Source organism: Eufriesea mexicana, unplaced genomic scaffold (assembly GCF_001483705.2).
Source record: "Eufriesea mexicana isolate 0111107269 unplaced genomic scaffold, ASM148370v2 scaffold3615, whole genome shotgun sequence".
In the NCBI taxonomy this organism is placed as follows: Eukaryota; Metazoa; Arthropoda; class Insecta; order Hymenoptera; family Apidae; genus Eufriesea; species Eufriesea mexicana.
This window is the reverse complement of record NW_016911641.1, coordinates 35,767-59,396: the sequence shown is the minus strand read 5'-3', so window position 1 is coordinate 59,396 and position 23,630 is coordinate 35,767. Positions and strand designations below refer to the sequence as shown.

General features: G+C 35.6%; 1 protein-coding gene across 1 annotated transcript in view; it reads left to right on the top strand.

Annotated features, from left to right (window-relative positions):
• LOC108551029 (Kinesin heavy chain 73) overlaps positions 1–23,622 on the top strand; it is a 263,124-nt gene extending 239,502 nt beyond the window's left edge. The window contains exons 5-30 of the mRNA XM_017905021.1: positions 1–118; positions 1,897–2,014; positions 2,447–2,659; positions 3,647–3,910; positions 4,006–4,255; positions 4,347–4,489; positions 5,169–5,432; positions 5,528–5,777; positions 5,869–6,011; positions 6,578–6,925; positions 7,447–7,623; positions 7,702–8,224; positions 8,522–8,743; positions 8,807–9,073; positions 9,155–9,337; positions 9,405–9,596; positions 9,674–9,967; positions 10,061–10,236; positions 10,728–10,896; positions 17,371–17,522; positions 18,418–18,751; positions 19,078–19,337; positions 19,533–19,716; positions 19,794–19,991; positions 20,175–20,339; positions 20,774–23,622. Coding sequence (XP_017760510.1) covers positions 1–118; positions 1,897–2,014; positions 2,447–2,659; positions 3,647–3,910; positions 4,006–4,255; positions 4,347–4,489; positions 5,169–5,432; positions 5,528–5,777; positions 5,869–6,011; positions 6,578–6,925; positions 7,447–7,623; positions 7,702–8,224; positions 8,522–8,743; positions 8,807–9,073; positions 9,155–9,337; positions 9,405–9,596; positions 9,674–9,967; positions 10,061–10,236; positions 10,728–10,896; positions 17,371–17,522; positions 18,418–18,751; positions 19,078–19,337; positions 19,533–19,716; positions 19,794–19,991; positions 20,175–20,339; positions 20,774–20,862 — 5,696 coding nt within the window. The 3' untranslated portion in view covers positions 20,863–23,622. The remainder of the gene's footprint in view (positions 119–1,896; positions 2,015–2,446; positions 2,660–3,646; positions 3,911–4,005; positions 4,256–4,346; positions 4,490–5,168; positions 5,433–5,527; positions 5,778–5,868; positions 6,012–6,577; positions 6,926–7,446; positions 7,624–7,701; positions 8,225–8,521; positions 8,744–8,806; positions 9,074–9,154; positions 9,338–9,404; positions 9,597–9,673; positions 9,968–10,060; positions 10,237–10,727; positions 10,897–17,370; positions 17,523–18,417; positions 18,752–19,077; positions 19,338–19,532; positions 19,717–19,793; positions 19,992–20,174; positions 20,340–20,773) is intronic.
• Positions 23,623–23,630: the final 8 nt, after the last annotated feature.

The following is a 23,630-nucleotide window of genomic DNA, read 5'->3' as shown; positions in this document are numbered from 1 at the left end:
GCGGTGTCAGCGGGGAGAAGGTCTCGCGGATGAGCCTGGTGGACTTGGCAGGGAGCGAAAGGGCTGTGAAAACTGGGGCGGTGGGCGATAGACTTAAAGAAGGAAGCAATATAAACAAGTAAAGAAACTGGTTCTTTTTTACTTTAGTTAACCTTATTACACAGAAAATAGAACAATTAACTAAAATTTTAGTGCCAATACTAATTTTTCTCTATTAGAACTGCCAACTTATAATTAGTAAATTATTGTATATAAATGATAATAAATGTAGTGAGTAACTGTATATAAATATGTTTCTATTTGAGTAAAAGTCAACGTCAGTTTCCTCAAAGGAAGCTGTAGAAAATATCTGAAAAAGTCATCACTGACTCATTTGGTAGTTCTAATGTTGAAATAAATCTCTATTTTGTGTCTTCTGAGGCTAATCAATTTGGTAAATGATTAATTTAATTATGTCAGGAGTACCTGGCAGATTTGCAAACTTATTTTTCTTGAAAACAAAGATTTGAAGAATGAAATGTTTTTTTTAATTTATTTTTGCATGTAGAATTATTATCCTGCAGGTTGTAACATTATTTTGAGGACACCCTGTATAGGAGAACTACTGACCTATATAATATTTAGCTGGGGTGTATTGATAATAGCAATTAAAGTGGTATGATGAATTTAAGTAGGTTATATAATTAAGTTTCTATTTTAATAAGAGACAATGTTAATTTTGTTAAGAGCAGCTATATATTTACAGTAATTGCAAAAATTGAAAGTCTGAAATCAATAATTTGGATTGGTTTGGTAGTACTAGTCTTAGAATAATTTATATGGGCTACATTAAGTTGATTATAATAATTTTCTTATTCCTGTGGATCCCTGTTTTTTGTTTAGTATGATTGTTTCTTGTATATGTGAATGCATGTATATTGTAAATATGAAAATATGAATTTGTAATGGCTGTATGTAATAATGATTGAGTTCTAAATGGTAGACAAATATTGAAAGACTACTTAAGAACAGCTACCCAAGATTTTGGATGGATAATGAGACACAGAAATATGTTTTAGGAATATTTGTATAGTTTGTCTAAATTGAATGAAAGATATTGTAAAAGTAAAGGATGGTAGACAATATGAGTGTACATCCAATATACACCACTACCCAAAAATTTGTTTAATTTTACAAATTGTGCTAAGATTTTGGCATCTCATAAAGCTGGTTAATCAAAATTCTATTGAAGTGGAGAAAATTATTCAGTATTGCAGTTATTATATTATTAAATTGCAGTTATTAATATCTGCTACACTATTAATACTAAAAATTAATTAAAGTATTAATAAAATTAACAGAATTCTATATTTTTGATTGGCAATTTACACTGTGTAGAAAATGTTTACATGGAATTATAATTGATTCATTTACATTATATTATTTTAATTATATTTGCTTCTACATCTGAACTAATAACAGCTAGAAAGTAAAATTTCTTCTCCCTTAAACAGTCTCCATATAAGAAAACTATTTAATTGAATATCTCTATACTTCTCTTTCTTCTAATAATTTAAAATTCAATTAGTTGAATTAGTTTGCATAAACTGGCTATAAAATATGTGAAAAAATGAGCATTCTTTTTCCTCTCCTTTCAATAAAGTTAAAAGCATTTGTCACATTATTATTTTATTATTCATTTAAGTACCTGTTGCATATTTTTCTTTTAACAAAGTCAAGGATATTTATGATAGGCGAAATTAATTTAATTTCTATTAATTAATTGAACACTTATTTTTTTGCTTTTTAATAAGGACAGAAGCATTTATGGTAGCTTCAGTTAGATCACACAAGATGGTTACAGGATATGTAAGAAAATGATGGATCATGAGAAATAAGAAGAACAAATATTTGCAGATCCCTAACGACGTTGGGTCTAGTCATTTCGAAGCTGGCGGATCAGAATTCCGGAAGTAATAAGAATAAGGACAAGTTCGTGCCGTACAGGGACTCCGTCCTAACATGGTTGTTGAAGGTATTATCCCACGTCTTTGAAATAACGAGCTAAGTAACGAGTATCCTAATTGCTTGACACACAGCAGGAACCATATTGTACTAACCAACTACGTGATAAAGTAAACACCAAGTTCGCATAAAATTACCAATAGAAAGCCTAATAAAAATAATACCTCTTTAAAAAATTCTATAATAATCATAATAATTATACAAAATAAGGATAATATTACATTTAAAATAAAAAAAGTTCAGAAAATTTATATAACATAAATATTAAATATAAATATTATATTATGTTAATATTGCATAATGTTAGGTATAGTATAAGCAATAAAGTAATTGAGAAAATGAAAATTTTTGGAATATCTTGTAGGGTGAATTTAATAACTAAGGTGTGATTAATTTTGAAACTAGCTCTACCCTTTATAACCGTACCATATTTTAATTATAGGATAACCTTGGCGGAAATAGTAAGACCGTAATGGTAGCCACTATATCTCCCGCCGCGGATAATTACGAGGAAACGCTTTCTACCCTACGATACGCAGACAGGGCCAAGAGAATCGTTAATCACGCGGTGGTCAACGAGGATCCAAACGCAAGAATCATTCGGGAATTGCGACAGGAGGTGGAGACACTGAAGGAGATGCTGTTACATGCAACTGTAAGATAATTAGGACTCGTTAACACCGGTATATTAATTGCACGTTAGACCAGCGAATAAATATAGCCATTAGAGCAACCAATAAGTTCTTGGATGAGTTTGAACTTCAGCGATGCTAAAGTCTCTCCACTGGAGCTTGACATTTTGCCAATAAAGTCAGAAGGAAGGTGTTATGACATCAAATTGATAAGGAGTCACTGGAACCGGTTTTCAATACAATATCTCAATTAGAAACAAATCCAAGAAGCATATACTTGGACTAAAAGATTCCTAATTAGTACATGAGAAAATTGCTAAGATTCCAGGATCTTTAGCATTTTACTAACATTATCATAAGAAAGGTGTCATGACATCAAATTGATAAAGAGTTACTGGGACCAGTTTTCATCAATACAATATCTCAATTAGAAACAAATCCAAGAAGCATATACTTGGACTAAAAGATTCTTAATTAGTACATGAGAAAATTGCTAAGATTCCAGGATCTTTAACATTTTACTAACATTATCATAAGAAAGGTGTCAAGACATCAAATTGATAAGGAGTCACTGGAACCAGTTTTCATCAATACAATATCTCAATTAGAAACAAATCCAAGAAGCATATACTTGGACTAAAAGATTCTTAATTAGTACATGAGAAAATTGCTAAGATTCCAGGATCTTTAATATTTTGCTAATGTTATCATAAAAAAGGTGTCAAGACATCAAATTAATAAGGAAATATTGAACGTTTCTCAGTGAAAACCTAGGAAGTATTTGAAAAATCAGCTATCTATTTTAAAGAACTCCTAATTGGTACATAAAAAAGTTACTGAAATTCAAGTATTCTCAAAAAGTAGTTTTAAAGCAGTCCTTAGAGGCTTATTTATAGTTCCATTCAAATTCTGCATTCAAGATTTAACGAGTAGCTCTATTGATAGGACACATTCGAGACCTGATTACTTCACTGAACCTCATTCAATCTTGTATCTTTCACGTATCACAGGGACAAGGATCGATAGTTGGCCAGCAACGCACAGACATAACAGAGAAGCTGTCGGAGTCGGAACGATTAATGAAGGAAATGTCGCAAACGTGGGAAGAGAAGCTGGTGAAAACCGAGAGGCTGCAGCATGAGAGACAGCAGGCCTTAGAGAAAATGGGAATTAGCGTCCAAGCCTCTGGTATCCAAGTAGAAAAGAACAAGTATTACCTCGTTAATCTGAACGACGATCCAAGCTTGAACGAGCTGCTAGTTTATTATCTGAAGGTGCCTAGAAATAGCCAACAACTTGTATATACATATAACATAAAATGCGAACAGATAATCTAATGTTTAAATCACTTGTACTTGGTAAAAATTAGGAAAGGACCCTGGTTGGAGGACGATCAGCTAAGACAGACCAAGATATTCAACTGCACGGGCTTGGTATTCTACCTGAACACTGTGTCATCACGATAGAGGAGACTGGTCTCTATATGACGCCATTAAACGGTGCTAGGTGTTTCGTGAACGGCACTCAGGTAGTGGAGAAAACGCCGCTGTTACATGGCGACAGGATCGTCTGGGGAAATCATCATTTCTTCCGAGTGAATTGTCCCAGAAGCGCAACAGGTAAAGCTTAATGGATATCGCTGATTGAATTCTTTGGAATCGATGTATGACATTCGAGAGATTGCCCATGTGTGTTTTCCTCTGTTCGTAGCGATCAACAGCGAGCCTCAAACGCCAGCGCAGAATATCGATTACACCTTTGCAAGGGAAGAACTGATGCTTAACGAGCTGTCGAATGATCCTATTCAAAGAGCCATCGCTAGACTCGAGAAGCAGCATGAGGAAGATAAACAGGTATGCTTGGAGCTTGATGGTGTTTGATGAAGATTTTCTGAGAAGCTACTGTATAAAGAGTTACTGGGACCAGTTTTCATCAATACAATATCTCAATTAGAAACAAATCCAAGAAGCATATACTTGGACTAAAAGATTCTTAATTAGTACATGAGAAAATTGCTAAGATTCCAGGATCTTTAACATTTTACTAACATTATCATAAGAAAGGTGTCAAGACATCAAATTGATAAGGAGTCACTGGAACCAGTTTTCATCAATACAATATCTCAATTAGAAACAAATCCAAGAAGCATATACTTGGACTAAAAGATTCTTAATTAGTACATGAGAAAATTGCTAAGATTCCAGGATCTTTAATATTTTGCTAATGTTATCATAAAAAAGGTGTCAAGACATCAAATTAATAAGGAAATATTGAACGTTTCTCAGTGAAAACCTAGGAAGTATTTGAAAAATCAGCTATCTATTTTAAAGAACTCCTAATTGGTACATAAAAAAGTTACTGAAATTCAAGTATTCTCAAAAAGTAGTTTTAAAGCAGTCCTTAGAGGCTTATTTATAGTTCCATTCAAATTCTGCATTCAAGATTTAACGAGTAGCTCTATTGATAGGACACATTCGAGACCTGATTACTTCACTGAACCTCATTCAATCTTGTATCTTTCACGTATCACAGGGACAAGGATCGATAGTTGGCCAGCAACGCACAGACATAACAGAGAAGCTGTCGGAGTCGGAACGATTAATGAAGGAAATGTCGCAAACGTGGGAAGAGAAGCTGGTGAAAACCGAGAGGCTGCAGCATGAGAGACAGCAGGCCTTAGAGAAAATGGGAATTAGCGTCCAAGCCTCTGGTATCCAAGTAGAAAAGAACAAGTATTACCTCGTTAATCTGAACGACGATCCAAGCTTGAACGAGCTGCTAGTTTATTATCTGAAGGTGCCTAGAAATAGCCAACAACTTGTATATACATATAACATAAAATGCGAACAGATAATCTAATGTTTAAATCACTTGTACTTGGTAAAAATTAGGAAAGGACCCTGGTTGGAGGACGATCAGCTAAGACAGACCAAGATATTCAACTGCACGGGCTTGGTATTCTACCTGAACACTGTGTCATCACGATAGAGGAGACTGGTCTCTATATGACGCCATTAAACGGTGCTAGGTGTTTCGTGAACGGCACTCAGGTAGTGGAGAAAACGCCGCTGTTACATGGCGACAGGATCGTCTGGGGAAATCATCATTTCTTCCGAGTGAATTGTCCCAGAAGCGCAACAGGTAAAGCTTAATGGATATCGCTGATTGAATTCTTTGGAATCGATGTATGACATTCGAGAGATTGCCCATGTGTGTTTTCCTCTGTTCGTAGCGATCAACAGCGAGCCTCAAACGCCAGCGCAGAATATCGATTACACCTTTGCAAGGGAAGAACTGATGCTTAACGAGCTGTCGAATGATCCTATTCAAAGAGCCATCGCTAGACTCGAGAAGCAGCATGAGGAAGATAAACAGGTATGCTTGGAGCTTGATGGTGTTTGATGAAGATTTTCTGAGAAGCTACTGATGTCGAAGATTAAATATCCTGAAGTTGCTAGATACCGTGCAATATAACGTCATCTGAGACCTTATTGAAGAATTGGGTGACATAGATTAGATAAGAAAGTGTTTGGATTTGACTAATGTGCACATAAAACCTAAGTTCCTTTTACCATGTGGTACTATAACTCACTTGATGTCCATTTAATGTAAAACTAAATTTTGAAACTTAACACGTGTAGTGCCCAGTCCGTTTTGCTTGCTGTTCCGTTCAGACCCAGACTCGGCCGTCAAGTGGGCCACCGACGGCGGGCAAATTATTCATAAAACTCGGAGATACTGTACCAATTGTTACAACAGGAATTCCCAAACGTTAGGTCCAAAGATGGCAAAAAATTTGACACCAAAAGTTAGCATCTTCTGGTCCTAGTTGGCCAGGCCCAAACGGAAAGTCTAGCGCTGATACCTGGGAACATTTAACGTGTTAAAGATATTCACATGAAACAAGTGTAAGTCTCTAATCAATTTGTTCTGATCCTTAGGTCGCGTTAGAAAAGCAAAGACAAGAGTACGAACGCCAGTTTCAACAGCTTCGCAACATTTTGTCACCATCGACACCATATTCTCCTTACGTACCATACGACCCCCTAAGAGGTAGTCAAAGCGGTAAACTTCCTGCTTGTACACCGACTACGCAAATGCGAGTAGAGAAGTGGGCCCAAGAAAGGGACGAGATGTTCAAGAGGAGTTTAGGTCAATTGAAAGCGGATATTTTGAAAGCGAATGCCTTGGTACAGGAGGCCAACTTCTTGGCGGAAGAGATGGGGAAGCAAACGAAGTTTAGCGTCACCCTGCAAATTCCACCAAACAATTTAAGTCCAAACAGAAAGGTAACACGTACTGGCAGTTGGATCGAGTTTACTTTAAACCAATTATCTTATAGGGTCGGTGAAACTTCGTTCCAAATTCTTAAAACTTATTGGAAAATTTCTAAGTAGTAGAATTTAAACGAATTACCTCCTTTGGATTTTTTGGAAAACAGCGAACTTCAGTTTATAGTAACTTCTTTATCTAAATTGATACTGTACTTTATAGAATATCAGAAATAGTAGAGAATTGAAGATAATAGTGTAGAGAATCTTAACTGAAGAATGAATTATTTTATACACTTTTGGTATATTAGTATTAGTTTCAGTACATGTTAGCGTCAGCACATATATTTTGTTACTTTAATGTTCTTTGTTTTATATGTATTTCCTTTGTTCTCTCAATTTGTAAATTTAGGTTTACAATTTCCATGTATGTTTTAAAATTTCCTCCTTTATTTAATTAATTCCTTTGTTGTTTCAGTTTGTGCATGTTTTATTTATTTATTTGTGTTCCTTTTGCTTTCACACTCTTCAACATGTAGAGTGTATTCTTTCAGCGGGGCGCTTTTGTCAGCGAGCCTGCCATTCTAGTGAAAAGGACAAACATGGGCAGTCAGGTATGGTCCATGGAAAAATTAGAAAACAAATTAGTCGACATGCGGGATATGTACGAGGACAGAAAAGATCCCAACAATTGTCAACGATTACCTGCCATTAAGGTATAACTCGTGATAATTTCAAAGTCTTGAGCAACGCATCAAGCATCTCTATCTGAAAGTGAACGATTTCTGATTTAGGATGAAGTGCCGGGAAAAACTCAAGATCCATTCTACGAGTCCCAGGAGAATCACAATCTCATTGGAGTAGCGAATATTTTCTTAGAAGTTCTATTCCATGAAGTTCGGTTAGATTATCACACGCCAATTATCAGCCAACAGGGAGAAGTCGCTGGACGACTGCAAGTCGAAATAAGTCGCATATCTGGTCACTTTCCTCAGGATCGTATCTGCGAGGCAGCATCCGAATCATCAGCTGACTCGACCTCTTCAGAACCTGAGGACTACTCTGGCTCCAGTCACATCATTTGTCGTGTGACCATAAAGCAAGCAACTGGTTTGCCTTTGTCTTTGAGCCATTTTGTATTTTGTCAGTATATGTTCTGCGGCCATCCAGATCCCATAGTGGTCCCAGCCGTAGATAACTCAGAACAACTCAACTCGAATTGCCAGACTGGTCAGAGAGATTCGCTAGTGTTCAAATTCAATCATACAAAAGATTTTACCGTACCCATAACAGAGGAGTTTATCGAACACTGTGGTGGTGAGTGATCATAAAATTCAATTGCAGCTTACTATTTATAACAAACTATAGATCTTTTGATAACTGATGACTGTCATTGCATTATATGCCATGCTAATCATTTTTTGGAGTGGAAACATCATTGATTAAATTATTGACTAGTTACTGTCAAAAACTAACCTTTCTCACCTACATCAACTTTTATGATTTTTATTTTAACTTCAATTTCTTGTTTGTAACATAGACCTAAATTTTATATTTTAATGGATAAACTTGTTTAAATATTGTAATATCATAAAAACACATTGTCATATGCAGAAGGGGCCTTAAGCATAGAAGTTTGGGGACATCGAAGTGCTGGATTTTCCCGAAGCAAACCAGGCTGGGAAGTCGAGCAGCAACTTGCCAAAGCTAGATCTCTGGCTGACCGATGGTCGGAATTAACACGGAAAATCGAACTGTGGGTTGAAATCCAAGAACTCAATGAGCAAGGAGAATATTCACCCGTGGACGTGATTGTGAAGCAAGATACATTGACAGGTTTGTTATAGTTTCTTATATTTCTTTAATTACAATGTAATATGCAATTGATATTTCTTTCAGGAGGTATTTATCAGTTACGTCAAGGACAACAACGACGAATACAAGTTCGTGTGAAACCAGTACAAAATTCAGGAACATTGCCCATCATCTGTCAGTCTATATTAAATATCGCAGTTGGTAGCGTGTCTGTGAGAAATCGTCTACAGATTCCACTGGACAGTTATCAGGATGAAGATTTGAGTATACTGAGAGAAAAATGGAGTGAAGCCTTGATGAGGAGAAGACAGTACTTGGATCAACAAATACAAAAACTTATCAATAAACAAGGTACATTTTATAAATCTAAAAGAAACCTAAAAATTAAGTTGATGATACATTGCAACTTTAACGTATGATTTCCACGTATAGATAAAACTGAACAGGATATAGAAAGAGAACAAAGTCTCGTAGATCAATGGGTGAGCTTAACAGAAGAAAGAAATGCAGTGTTAGTTCCTGCAGCAGGATCAGGAATCCCTGGTGCTCCTGCTGACTGGAACCCTCCAGCAGGCATGGAACCACATATTCCTGTTCTATTTCTTGATCTCAATGGTATGTTGATTTATCTTGGACTGTACAATGTAAAATTTGATGATTCTTATACAACAAATATTTGCAGCTGATGATCTCTCGACTCATCAGTCAGGGGAAGAAGTTTCTGTAACTGGATTGAATTCCATCTTACCTAAGGAACATGGCAATAAATTCTACAATTTACCCATAATTCGTCGTATAGAGAAAGATGTGTGCGCCATCGCTGCCTGGGACTCCAGTATACACGATAATATACATCTAAATAAAGTGACAGATGGTAGAATATATTATATTAAAAACTTGTCTGCCCATAGTATTCAATGTTCTCAATTATACAATGTAAATATATTTCAGCAAATGAACGAGTATTTTTGATTCTGAAGACAACGGTACGCCTCTCGCATCCGGCACCAATGGACCTTGTTCTACGTAAACGATTGGCCTTGAATATCTACAAACGACAAAGTATCACGGATAGAATTTTCAAGAGAATCGTTCGTACTGACTGTTTGACCCAAACTGGAGTCACCTATGAGGTTGTGTCTAATATACCAAAGGCTAGCGAAGAACTGGAGGATCGCGAGAGTTTGGCGCAAATAGCTGCCAGTGGTGAAGACAACAGCTTATGCGATGGTGAAACTTACATTGGTAAGTCAATCTTGACAAATCTTCTATAGAATTTTATAACCTGAAAATTTAGTAAAAGTATAATTTAAACTGACACGTCTGATGTTTGCTTAGAAAAATATACACGCGGTGTCTCTGCGGTGGAAAGTATCTTAACCTTAGATCGATTACGACAAAGTGTCGCAGTGAAGGAATTACTACAAGCACAAGGTCAACCACTTATGCGCAAAACAGCAAGCGTACCCAACTTCTCGCAGGTACTACTGCCTCTTCGCCGTCTCGGACGCACTGTATGCTTTTCGTTTAATTTGTTTTTCTTTTTTAACTTCTACCCTCTAATTAACGTTCCATTTTCTTTTTTCATGCTCAAGTATTTTCTTGTTTCATTCATACTAGAGCAACAAAGTTTCACAAATTTTGATTTTATTTGCCTTCAATTTCTTTTAAGTTCCCGATATTGTCATCCTGTCAAAATTATCAGACGGTTTGTCTGAAATCATTTGGCTGCAGAAAAGCATCTCACTTCCAATAAATTTTGATACAACGAATAAAAATATTTGAAAGAAATATTTTTAATTATACTGAATTGTAAAAATCACTTTCAATATTTCCATAAATATCGAATTTTTTAAATGGTTAAGGATTATGATAGTGGAGAGACCATTGAAACTTTGTTCATAATAAGAGAAGTGTCCTTGAACGGCTGATTGATTTTGGACAGACTATTGTGAGATGCTGTATCCCTTGAGATAGAGGTAACATGACACGCGACTATTTACAGATCATGAGATCCGATACTTCGATGGACTCCTTGAACGTCACGCGTTCTGAAAGCGTGACTGATCTCAACACCGAGTTGAATGGACTACTTCATTCACGACGTGCATCCACGGGTCACACCAGAAACGATGAGAATTTCGTTTCTGCGCCGACTAAACCATTCGGAATCGGTAAGCAAACGTTCATTTTATACGTATTACATATTCCAATGAAACACTTCCAAAAAACAAATTCAGTGATCATACGTTCTATGATTTCTTAATTGCACATCCTAGTAGCAATTGAAGGTATCAGTGCATATAAAGTAATATTTATGCGTTTGACCTTGATTGTTGAAGATGACTAATTTGGAAAAATATAATTTATGAAATCATAGAAGATAAAAGCAATTAATTGGTACTCAATTATAAGATAATATAAACAATAAACGAAGGATTCTTTTCTTATTATTCACACAAGATATTCACTCATACAATTCATGTTCTCATTCATTAGTTCACCGTTCATTTTGTAGTAATCCATTTTATTAATACAATTGATTGCATATCACTTAATATCTTTTAATGGTCTAATGACATGGAATTAACACATTACTATTGTTCATAATAACTTTTAACAATATCCAACGGTACTACCATAAGTACGTCAACAAAAAGGTAATTCCAAAATTTCTTGCAAGAGAGTTCTTTTGCTCCGCAAGCGTTTTTGCCATGAGGTTGATGAAGGCATAGCAAATTTAGCAAATAAATCTTATTTTATTTCGTTATTAGCTGCTCTCTGTTTGACACAGAGCTTGCTACACTGAACGCAGAATTTTCGCTAAATGGATTGCTACTTACATAAAATTTGACCGAATTTTTATTTTCAATGTCTTTTTGTTTCTTTTTTTTTTTTATTTGAAAATTCTTACGACTTATAATCTTATGCGAATACATCATTTAATGAATGCAACATCTTAGTTTGCTTAAATCACAATTGAATTACCAAAATATTTAAATGCTTTAATAAATTTTAATGGCACTGTGTTTTAAGGACCTTAGTCTTAGAATAATATCAACTTACGTTTCGATCACTTCTCGTTGCCTTGATTTTCGCTTTCTTGAATTATATTTAACAAAAAGTCTATTCATTCATTTCTGAAATGTGGCTTATGCAGTGTTTTTTAACATTTTATATATATATATATATTTCACCTTGCCATGATAGTCACTTTACAATTTGCCCTAGTTTTGATTGTCTTAAAATTCCACTGTTATGTCTTCCTTTGGTATTGGATATGTTGTTTCTGAATAATGGAAGATAATCATTTCATCTGTTTCCTTTCTGTTTCTTTTTATTATTGAGATTCATGTCATCCATTGTTAGCATTTCCTTCTATTGTGTCTGCTTAAAGTACAACTTTCTACAATCACATTTCTCTATATCCATTTACAAAAGGATCACTATTCTCTTCAATTTTAACCCTTTCAATATTAGTGGTATATTATATTATTTCAATACTAATACAGGGCATGTACAATGGTAATAAGAAGTTTCTGGTTATTGCAATTTATATCGTACATTAATAGAATTTTTCTCACAGAAATAAAAATATTTTACAATTTACAATTTAGATTATGCTTATACAGTATGCTTTTACTTGTAGAATATAGTATTTGAACACTGTTGCAACATTGCACTGGCAAAAGGCTTGTAGTGATGACTATGGATAAATGTTTAATCTAGAGAAAATATTTCATCAGAGTCTATGCAAAAAGACCCATATAACTATAATTTCTCTTCAACCTTACAAAAATTTATATTAGATGAATATTTGACTACATTTTCAAGTGCATAATTTTTTATATACAAAATTTCAAAACAAACTAATCATATATGTATAACTTTACTGGAACTATACTTACAACTGTACTCTATAATCAATATAGAAATTCTGACTTCCTTAGAGACTCTAATTTATACATATAGCCCTGAGATAATGTTAAATCTTGAGCAATGATAATATGTACATGCATATAAAAATTTACAATCATGAAAGGGTTAGAAGCATCACATGATAAAAGCAAAACTTGCACTGTATCATACAGTAATATTATTGAATCAGCAAAACAGGCACCATGCAAGGAAATTGCTCAATCACTTAGAACAAACACGATCAACAGTTTGATCACTCTCCTTAATAATGTTTGGTAATACCAATCTCCCTCTTAGCAGTTACCACTACACACTGGAACTTCGTATTTATTATATTTACAGCTTCTATCATACTGTTATGTCATCACGCTATGTTCAACTTTTTACGCACGATTCTCATTAGCAAGGTTATCGTGGCTTTCCTAGACAACGAGTCACGAGGACCACGATGATTGGTCGCGATTGAAGAGAGTTGAGCATGGTATAAAGAAAAGGGGGAACAACCCACTGTCTTTTCTCAGATCCGCCTAGCGTTTATTAGTAAGCGGCACTTAAGCTCCACCACTTGTTACAGAGCCTCTCTAATACAGTCAATAACGAGCCTTAAGATAAATAGCGAATTCTGTAGCAAAATTAATCGACTTAGTCAGAACCAATATTAACATACGCAACTCATGTCTCTGTTCCTCTGTTTATAACACTACGTCTACTACTTCTACAACTATTTCGGCCCACGCAAGGCTCCATTCTGAACTCAGGTAAAATGGAGTCTTGATTGATATTTGGTTGATGCCCTAACAGGCAGTGACGATTAGTACATATGTCTCGTGAGTGGTTGAGTCTGTCTGTTGTTTTAGTTTTCCAGTACGCCTTTATTATAATATATATATATATATATATATTTATATGTATATATAGTGTGTCGTTGACTCTTCATTATTGTGATCCTAGCAATGTTCAGAACCGGAAGAGACCATACCAAGACTGTACCGTAGGAGAGTAGAAATGTCAGTTGCTTGATGGATCGCTGAAACTTCTCTAGAATGTTATCCATCAGCTGAATGTTGCCAAGCTCAAGGAACGCTGCTCCTGCTCTGTTCTCTCACCAGATTCTCATGCGTGCTCTAGTTCTGAAAATTGCTCGTGCCTTTCTTGTCTGTAACAAACGCTGTTCCTTTGCAACAAGCAATGTTGTCTTTTTAGTTTCACCGTGTTACTGTTGCATGTTGAATGTGCCCTTTGAGCAAGCATCGGCAAGTCTCTGTTCATTGGACGTTCCCTCGTCGGCTGACACCTTTACACCGATGATTTGTTGCTGATACAACGCTTATGAAAGTCTCACGTCAACGCATCGCAAAAGCAAGATGAAAGAACGATCTTCTCGTGCCTATCGCAATTTCTATCAGAGATCACCATGCCTAGAAATCATGTTCACTAGCACTGTATATCACGACTATTATATTTCTTATATACTACCACGACTCGCAGTCGAAAGCATGGGTATTGAACAAATTTTATCGCCAAAGTTTTTTTTTGTTAGAATAGAAATGATTTATATAGTTTCGTTTCTATTTTTACTTTTTTAAACAAATTTTTTTTTTTTCCTTTTTTTCCTTTTTTTCCTTTTTTTGGTCTTTTTCTTCTTTCGATCGATGATCCGTTGAATGTTGGAGAATGGCCCACCACATTCGACGAATCGTCGAGATTAGTATCTACGTTCTGAAACTGAATTTAAGAGTGAACTGGAGTGCATAAGATACTTTTTACCATGGTCGAGTTATACTTGAAGAGTTAAGAGAGAGAAAAATGAGAAAAAGAGTAATAAAATCGCTTGTAAAGTTGTTCTACTTTTACTGTCTCTACCTGTGAATGTGCTATTAAGCGATATTTTAGAAACAGACGTAGGGTAACTGTATCATATATGTGTACATATATATACATAAGTATTTATTGATTAATAATTTAGACAGATATAAGCTTCTGAAGAACAATTTAGAATCGTTTCATTAAGGAAATATTTGCTATAAATAGTAACATTCTGAGTCAGTGAAGCTAACTTGTTTTTCATTAGAAGCTAAGGAAAAGGAAGAAGCATATGACTTGACAAATAAAAAAAGAAAATGGGAAAGTCATGTGGTAAAAGATAACGACTATACATTTATATTTAATAGTAGAAGTTTGTTAGAGAACCAAAAATGTTAACCAGGAACATCCCATTTTCTTTATCAACTAAGGTGATTAGTTTAAAGTCAAACAAACTTAAAATACAAACAACTTCAGAATGATGTAGAGGGCAAAATTGAGAGTAATTAGTGATGCATGAGATTATTGTTACGGTTATAGTTGAAGCATGTTTCGTGGGAAGGTAGAGTCTATCTAACTACTATCAACTGTACAGTAAAGAGGATACTCTGTCGAGGACACTGAGACTACCACTGCCACCATTGACTTTAAACTAATACACTGTTGTTGATATACTTATAACAAATCCACAATGCATGTAACCAATTAATTACACAGATATGATTCTCCTAATTTCAAAAGTTTCCAACAAATATCTTTTAGAATATTATTTTAATCCTAATTACTATGATTCATGCATTTTGGATTTGCTTTAAAAATGGCGAGTTGAGTCGTTTCATTCACATAAGAAATTTTTAAGAAAGAAAAAGAAAGGAGAAACGATCTCAAGTAATTGAGCCTGTTTTAATTACCTGTACACGATTGTCATAACTGGTAACAACTGGTGAATCTTCTCTACATCTTTGAATCTGATGCACAAACAAAAGATGTACACTGATCTGGTTTGCCTCACTGTATTCAGTGTCTTCTAGTCTGCAGGCATAATTGATGATAACACGTGGCAAGCCTGCAAAAAGAAAAGAAAAAAAGGCAAAGGTTTACCAAAGGCTCGCCATTAAGAGGAGAACAAAGTGTAGTGTTTAGCGATCGACGAGAAAACAAGTGCCGTGTAATCAGTACGTCTATCTCCTTTCAGCAAGACCAACTTTCCTGAATCTCAACCTGAATCTCAACTCATTGACACGTCTGCAACAATCCACCTCTGCCAAGTGTAGGTGACACTCGCTGTTGATGGCTCTCCCAAACTGGCTTGCCACTAGAAACTGCTAGCTAATGAGCTAGCAGTAGCCCATTGAATCTTTTATTAATTTATTCAACTTTATTTAACCCTTTTGTATGCTAAAGATGAAGATGTAACCACCAGTATTGAATATTCACTGTATTCTCAAGGTAGCCATAATCATTCGGCATTCAATGCATTATAATGGTGATTACAGTCACCCAACGTTGAATGCTCAATGTATCCTAAAGATGACTATTGCTACCCAATGCTGAGTGAGTAATGGATCATACTGGTGACTATAATGAGTGTTAAACAATTTTAAAAATTCAATTATTTTGACATACATTTGCTTACAATTCTTTACACACAGATGCTAATCTAATTGTGACAGAAATACATAGTTCAAGAGTCCCATAGTATACTGACCGGTGTAATAGTATTCTGACTAATTCCACCATAACAAAAGAGTTAATAGTTAAATAAATTACTGAACATTTTATATGATAAAAAAGTCTTTGTTGACTTTTCATATACTTTAAACCTTTCTCCAAGTATTCTGCATTGATTATCTTGTCGTACTGCTACAGTTATAGAATAGCAAAGTAGACAAAGTAGCATTGTATACTTCTAGTGTACCATATCATAGATGAAGCTAGCAATAGTATTTATGAGTAGATTGAAACTGCCAAACACTATTCTGATAGTTAACTCTATGGAGAAAGGATTAAACTTTTCGATGAACCCAGTCGTGTTAAACACAAGGATCCTGAGTATTGAATTTATCCAGCTCTGGCAAGTTTGAGAGAGCCCATTCGATCATTCTCGTAGTGATTAGTAGTCTGTTTGGTTTCCTTACACCTTATTTCGATTATTACGTAGCACTACGACGATATATATCGATAACTACCACAATTTGTTTTTCGTTTGGTATCTTTTTTCTCCGTAGTATACACTATCCTAACTGGAACTGCAGCCTTACTGTGCCTACGGTGCAGTGCATAGTTTCCATATGTGTTCGATGTTTTATTGCTTACGATTACCTTACGGTACCTTTCTTACCTCTGTCTTATGTTTATTTCAGGCTGCCTTATATTCCACGTATTATGTGCTTGAATCTTCTGAATCTTTAGTACTTCATTCAAACACTTATTTCGATCGTCGAATAAGAGTCGTTTGACTCACATGTATCATCCTAACACATAGAAATACACACATGAGACATGTCTGTTAGAAGCAAATACGGTACCACCAGGTGATAGAGCCAGGAATCAGTGATGAAGTTAACATAGACTATAGCATAAAGAATACATGAACGGTCAAATACGTGGAATATACTATTATCCTTTTTCGTTTTTAGGAACAGCATGGACACATTCCTTTTGTTCGATATTATTGCAATCACTGATATGTGTATCAGAACCGACCTGGCACCTCTTAGTGTAATCATGAACCCAATTAAATGGAATGTATGTTGGTACCCAAGGGAAGAAACGATGTTAACCAACCACTGATCAATTCTGTATCACGTTTAAATGATTTTGTCTTCATGGTGGCCAGATCGGCCCTGATATTCATAACTCGTCACAGTCTTCACGCGATAAACGCAATAACTTCACTTTTACTGACTTGTTCACCTTCGTTTTAGCATCTCCAAATATGGTGGGCGGCAAGCTGGGTCTACGAATGACCACCCTGCATGAGGAAACGTCGAATACCGGGAATCAACTTTCAACGCCTGTCCACGATGAAGATGAAGAGAAGAGTGACGCTGATTACTTGGAATATGACTCGTATCAGGTAGTACACGTTCTTAAGTTCCGAAGATATCACTCTACCTGTTTGTATATTTATGTATAATACATTTATTAAATGCAGCTATTTTTCATTGGAAGTACTGATTATAGTCTTGAGGTCTTGAAGATAGAAGTACTTTGCATGCAGTGTAGTTAAATCTTTGAAGAAGGAAGAACTGGAGAAGAAGTCAATGACAAAAGTTATGAAACAAGAGTCCTTTAAAAAGTATCTTTTTTTCTTATTTTCTAAGATACATAGGTCAAAAATAAAAATGCTATATACTTTTAGGTACTTTTAGGTACTTTTAAGTGCTTACTTAACTTAGCTAATCTCTATATACTTAATATTAGCATATAGAGTAGTTTCATGTATATCCATACAACAAAGTTCTTAGATAATCACCTTGTTTCTTAACTTCTGTCAATAAATATATTTGAAAATATCTTTGAAGAATTGTTAATTAGCAACAAAGAGATGGAAATGAATGGTTTGACACGATACAAATATTATAATGATAATTTTATGTGCAGTTATTACAATTTTATAATATTTAGTTATAAAATCACTCTGTCAATTAAGTTATCATTCATTTTCTTATGAAACTTCACCAAAACATATGCTAATTTATTTCCACAGTTAAACATAAAGTATGAATATTAAGTTTGCATCTTTGATGGAGAAGAAACACTGTATGAACATCCAAAAGCCCTGTTCTCTAAAGAGCTATAGAAAAAGATACAAAAATTCAGCATATTAAACATAAATAAAACAAATTCCAAAAGGAAAACCAAGTACAATTGTTTCTTCTCCTTATTTGCTATCAAAAGACCAAAGAAATAATTCTTTAAACCCATCATATCATTGTGGCCACAATCAAATCACACGCGATTACATTCAGGCACCGGCGAAACCAGTAAAACCGCTAACTTCTTCACGCACACTGGATTCTCTCGTCGAACTTCAATCGACGAAGATCAACACGCCAAGCATGAGCAGTAGTGGTTACGGTTCCCAAGCAGTGTCTACGACCAACCTCACGTCAGAGGATTCGATCTCTGTCAAGTCCATCAGCGTGGACGAGACGCCTGACTTAGAGTACAGAAACCTATTGGACAACAAGAAACCGGAACGGATGGATAGCTCCCTGGTCGAAGAAACGCCTGAAGAATACATGGGTGAAGTGACTAACGCGTTGGGCAAATTGAACGTGATGGAGAACACTTGCGTCGAGGGTTAGTTGAACGACTCTTGAAACAGCAAAGAGCAAATACTTGAATACGTGGTGTGTTAGAATAAGTGTTGTATGCAATAGTTGCTGAAGAATTAGCAGAGGAAGAAAATGACAGGAACAAGTTAATTTAGACAATACTTCTTATTGATTCACTCTGTAAATAGATATTATATACTATACACTTACATATTTCCTAAAAATATATATATTCATACAACTATTAATTATTTCCTCCTTGATATGACACTTATTCTGATATTCTGTATAAGCATAAATATTTATAGAATATAATTACTATGTATCATTGAAACTTTTCCTGTATCACAGAGAATACTAGGAAGAACTTGGAAGAAACAGGCGCCTATTTAGACGCAGATATTGACAGTCCAGTTTCTTCAACGAAAAGCGACAGTGATGCTAATACCAATGTAACGCATACCAGCTCTACTCAGAAGAAGGATGTACCAAGCCAGGGTTTGAGTAATAGAAGGAAAAGCGACATGGAAATTAGTCAGGCATCAAATTCTGGAGAGGACAGTCCTTTGGAGGGTAGCTCAGTTGTGCACACCAAGCTACCACCAGGCAAGGTAATCTTTATGACAAAAGAAGTTGTAATTAACCTTGACACCTGTATGTAGAAGACCTTTTTATTCTAACCTACTTCCTCGATCCCTTTCATAGCTGTAAATAAAGTGTATATTTTGTTCAGAAGTCCTGTATTGAATTGACTAATGTTTTAAATTAAATTAATTAACTCTAGAACATTAATTTCATAATGACAGGTCGTGCGACGAAGAAAATGTTCTGCCAGCACAGGAAGGCCTACAAGTTCTCAGCACAGGGCTTCATTTCCCATGGTCCGTCCACAACTTTCAGAGAGCAAAGTTGCAGCACGCTTAGAACAATCAATGCAACATAATATGCCATATGAAAACGGTGACAACAGCTCCTCTGAACGAATCGATGGTAAATTATTTTTATAAAAGGTACAAGCTGTTATTTGAGCACAAGATAAAAACACAGTTTTCATCTCTTAACAATAGATGATGTAAGCGACAAAAGCTCAGCTTTCGGTTCAAGACACGATTTAAGCAGAGTCGAAACTCCACTCCCAGATTGGGTTGTAATTGGTGAATCAGTATTAGTTCGCCCATACAGCTATTCCGGTGTCATAGCATACGTTGGCCCAACAGAATTTGCATCTGGAACATGGATAGGAGTTGAACTTGACGCCCCGACTGGTAAGATCTATCTTTGCTATCTTCTAATTTGCTACAGTCGATGAAACAAGTCATTTCTTTATCCCAAATTATCTCTGTATTAATTTCCTGCTTATGAGAATATTTGAAGGCGAATTTTATTTGGAAAATTTGTTACTTTTGATCAGACAAAATGCAATTACATGGTAATGGGTATGATTACAGGTAAAAACGATGGTGCTGTGAATGGCCATAGGTACTTCACGTGTCGACCGAAATGCGGAATCTTTGTCAAAGTGGACAAACTAATTCAAGACAAAAGGGGCCGAGCACTTAGAAATTATACCAATGTCCCTCAACCTGCACCTATGCGCAGAAGTGTTAGCAGAGGTGTGAACATATTATAAAATGTTACAAATAAGAGAAAAATTCTAAAGAAATAGCAAAATATATATCTTGATAATCTCGAGTAGCTAATTAATTTTAAAGAAAGGATGATAGAATTTATAGAAAGCAATGTATAGAATACTGTATAGGTCGCTGTATGTAGTAGTACATTTATTGCTAATAGGAATTTTATTGATATTTGTAGCGATGACTGATCTATTCACTGATCAGTCTAGAACTGCTATAGAATTTAGATGATCAGTGAATAGACCAATGAATTGATCCATTTAAAATGGATAGAATGCTGTATAGATGGTTGTACACAGTAGTACATTCATTGCTAATAGGAATTTTATTGATATTTGTAGCAATAACTGATCTATTCACTGATAATTTTAAGTTACCCCCAACGAATGCTTACTGGATGATTGTTCCAGGTGAGGGTTTACATTCCTTGCACCGAAGTCGGAGCCGAGGAGAGGGCCTTTCAACAACAGGCACACGATCTTCTCCACGGGGCAAGTAAACGGATCACAACACCGCTTCACCGTAACTTCGTTTTACTAATAAGCCACTAAATATCCTAATTGCTACATGCCTATGATATGTGTAGCAGCAGTGTTTCAGTCCCTTAGACATTAGGGCAGCTATGGATTAATTAATTACTTATAAATATTACTTGAAATATTAGGTCATTAATGTGTATCACACAAAGCATGGGACGTTCTCTCAATTTCGAACAGAACATGCTGTTCTGCAGCATAGTATCTACTACTACTTCGCATTTCAGTAGCGTAGCGAGAGCGAGAGAGAGAGCGAGAGAGCGCGAAAGGGAGAGAGAGAGAGAGAGTGAGAAAAGCGTGCGCGCAAGAATATCGATACATAGGAGGTTATGTATCGAGAATCAGCGGACGATGTTCAATCGAATATATATATATAATTTGTAAGCATTCCACAAAACTTTTAATTTTAACGACTGGGATGATGAGCCATTTACTTTTTACATAAGAGGAAGCATCGTTTAGTTCGCGATTAATTGTACATTTTTTAAGGGTATCGAAGAAAGAGGGAAAAACCGAGTCACCTATTTTGATCACAATCTTCTAACCTTGGTCATTGGTGGCAGACCAAGGCAATCGCATTTTAAAGAATAATATTCCATAACGTTTAAGCATCGATTGCATTTACAAGAAAAGAAGAAAAGAATAACAAATCCAGGACAAATACATTACATGCGTGTAACAATAATCAGTCGAAAAAGAAACAATTGACAATTTTATGAAAATTGCCAATATATATATATATATATACATATATAGAATACAGCACTCTCCGAAATTACCAGCCGGTAATTTTAAATAATGGAGAAGTGGTCAGCAGACGAATGAACATAGGACGGCCAACAGAAAGAAATAAAAATATAAAGATCCTTTTTTCGAGACACGAATTACCGCGTTGCGTAGATTATTTAAAGATTTTATATGTATACAATTGTTTCATATATATTGTATTTTTTTAGCGCAATCTGTTAAGTTCCTTTTTATTGTAACATACAATTGTCCTCTGTCCAGCATTACGTTGTTAACGCGAACATGACACGCAATTAATTTATATGGCGCAAAGTGTGTGAGGAAACCGTGCGTGTTGCACTACGATACGAAGGAATATCTACGCCGGCTGCCGCTCCCGCCAGAGGCGCTGCTCGTTCATCATGGCCGAGCACGATCACCGGTGTGTGTCTTTTAGAGTGCAACACGGTTACATAGGATCGCAATATTAGGTTCGTAAGTTTTAGGTAGTAGAGATCGAATTAAAGGAAAATGAAAAAAAACGAGCTTGCTTGATTGTATCTTGAATTTGCGTATAGCTGCGTTGATTCGACGTTATTCCTTTCTTTCTCTGTTTTCATCGGTGACAAAAGACACCTCGTCCACGATAATACGTTGCACGTTTCTTCTTGGTTCGCATAACCCGGCTGAATTTAACCGCGATGAACTCTCATAATATACATATATATATTTGATACATTTCAACGTGATTTGCTCAGTACGACGATGACGATACTGATTTCTCGCTAGACGGGACAAAGAACCATAACGATGCGTCCGTTCAGATATACGAGGAAGAGGATGAAAGGGACTGTGCAGAGGCACAACGACGATGTATGGCAGAGTATAAGAGGAAAATCAAACGATTATGTCGCGTGTCTTTTTTTAATTTGCGGGATAGATTTCGCGGAGTACAAGAGGGATATAAAAGAGGAGAGGAGACGGAAGAGAGGGGAGAAAATGGTTGATGATGCGACGAAGAAGCGAACGTCGAATGAAAGGGAGAAAATGAACGATTAAAATGGTAATCGTGAGAAAAACGAAAAGAGAAGGAAAGAAAAGAAAATTCGCCCAAATTATGAACAACAGCAACCGAAACAACCGCAACAACAAGAACAACTTCTGTCCAGTTAGAACAATACTAACGCTATCAATAATGAACATATTACTGTATGTAATATTTATTGAATATAAATAATAAACTCGCCTGCGACGCGACGTTTCCTGACCACGGTACCTCCGGTTGCTTTCGTGTACTCGCGTGCGACTCGAGCGAATAAATGGGAGGGGGAAATGATTATGGTAATGCGTATGAACGCGTCTTTACACGAATGGGAAACGCCGCGGGCTAAGGTATCTCTGTCCATTTTTTGGTAATTCAAGATTATTAAAAATGAAAGAAAATTAAGACTCACAAATGTCACAGTGATGCTACGTGCCTGCCAGGCATAGGGTTAATAAACATTTTTCGTTTCAGAGACTATGCGTTACACATTTTCTGTTCTCTTCTTCTTTGTTTCTCTTTCTTTTCTTCGCCAGTCGATACTGCGAAATGTATATATCAATTTCTCGATTCCAATTGTCCGTTTCTTTAACGTCTAATAATAATTGTAAGACATTCGATCGTCTACTTATAAGTATCTTATAATAATTTACATTTTACTGTAACAATCTAAATTTCTGTACATACATACGTTTCTTTCTTTTTTTCCATTTTTTTTCGTTTCTTTCTGTTCATTTCTCATTATTGCAGTGGAGCATCTAGCATCGACGGAGCTTACACAGCCTATTCCATCCCACGATAAGACAATGTCCATTTTTATCGTTATAATTATCTAATATGATAATCGTTCACAACTATACTTTGTACCCTAACGGATTCTAGAATAATATTTTCGACCAATCGGTTTTACGAATGTCTCTGGAAGACTTCCGAGTTTAACATTATCCCCCACCCCCACCCCCC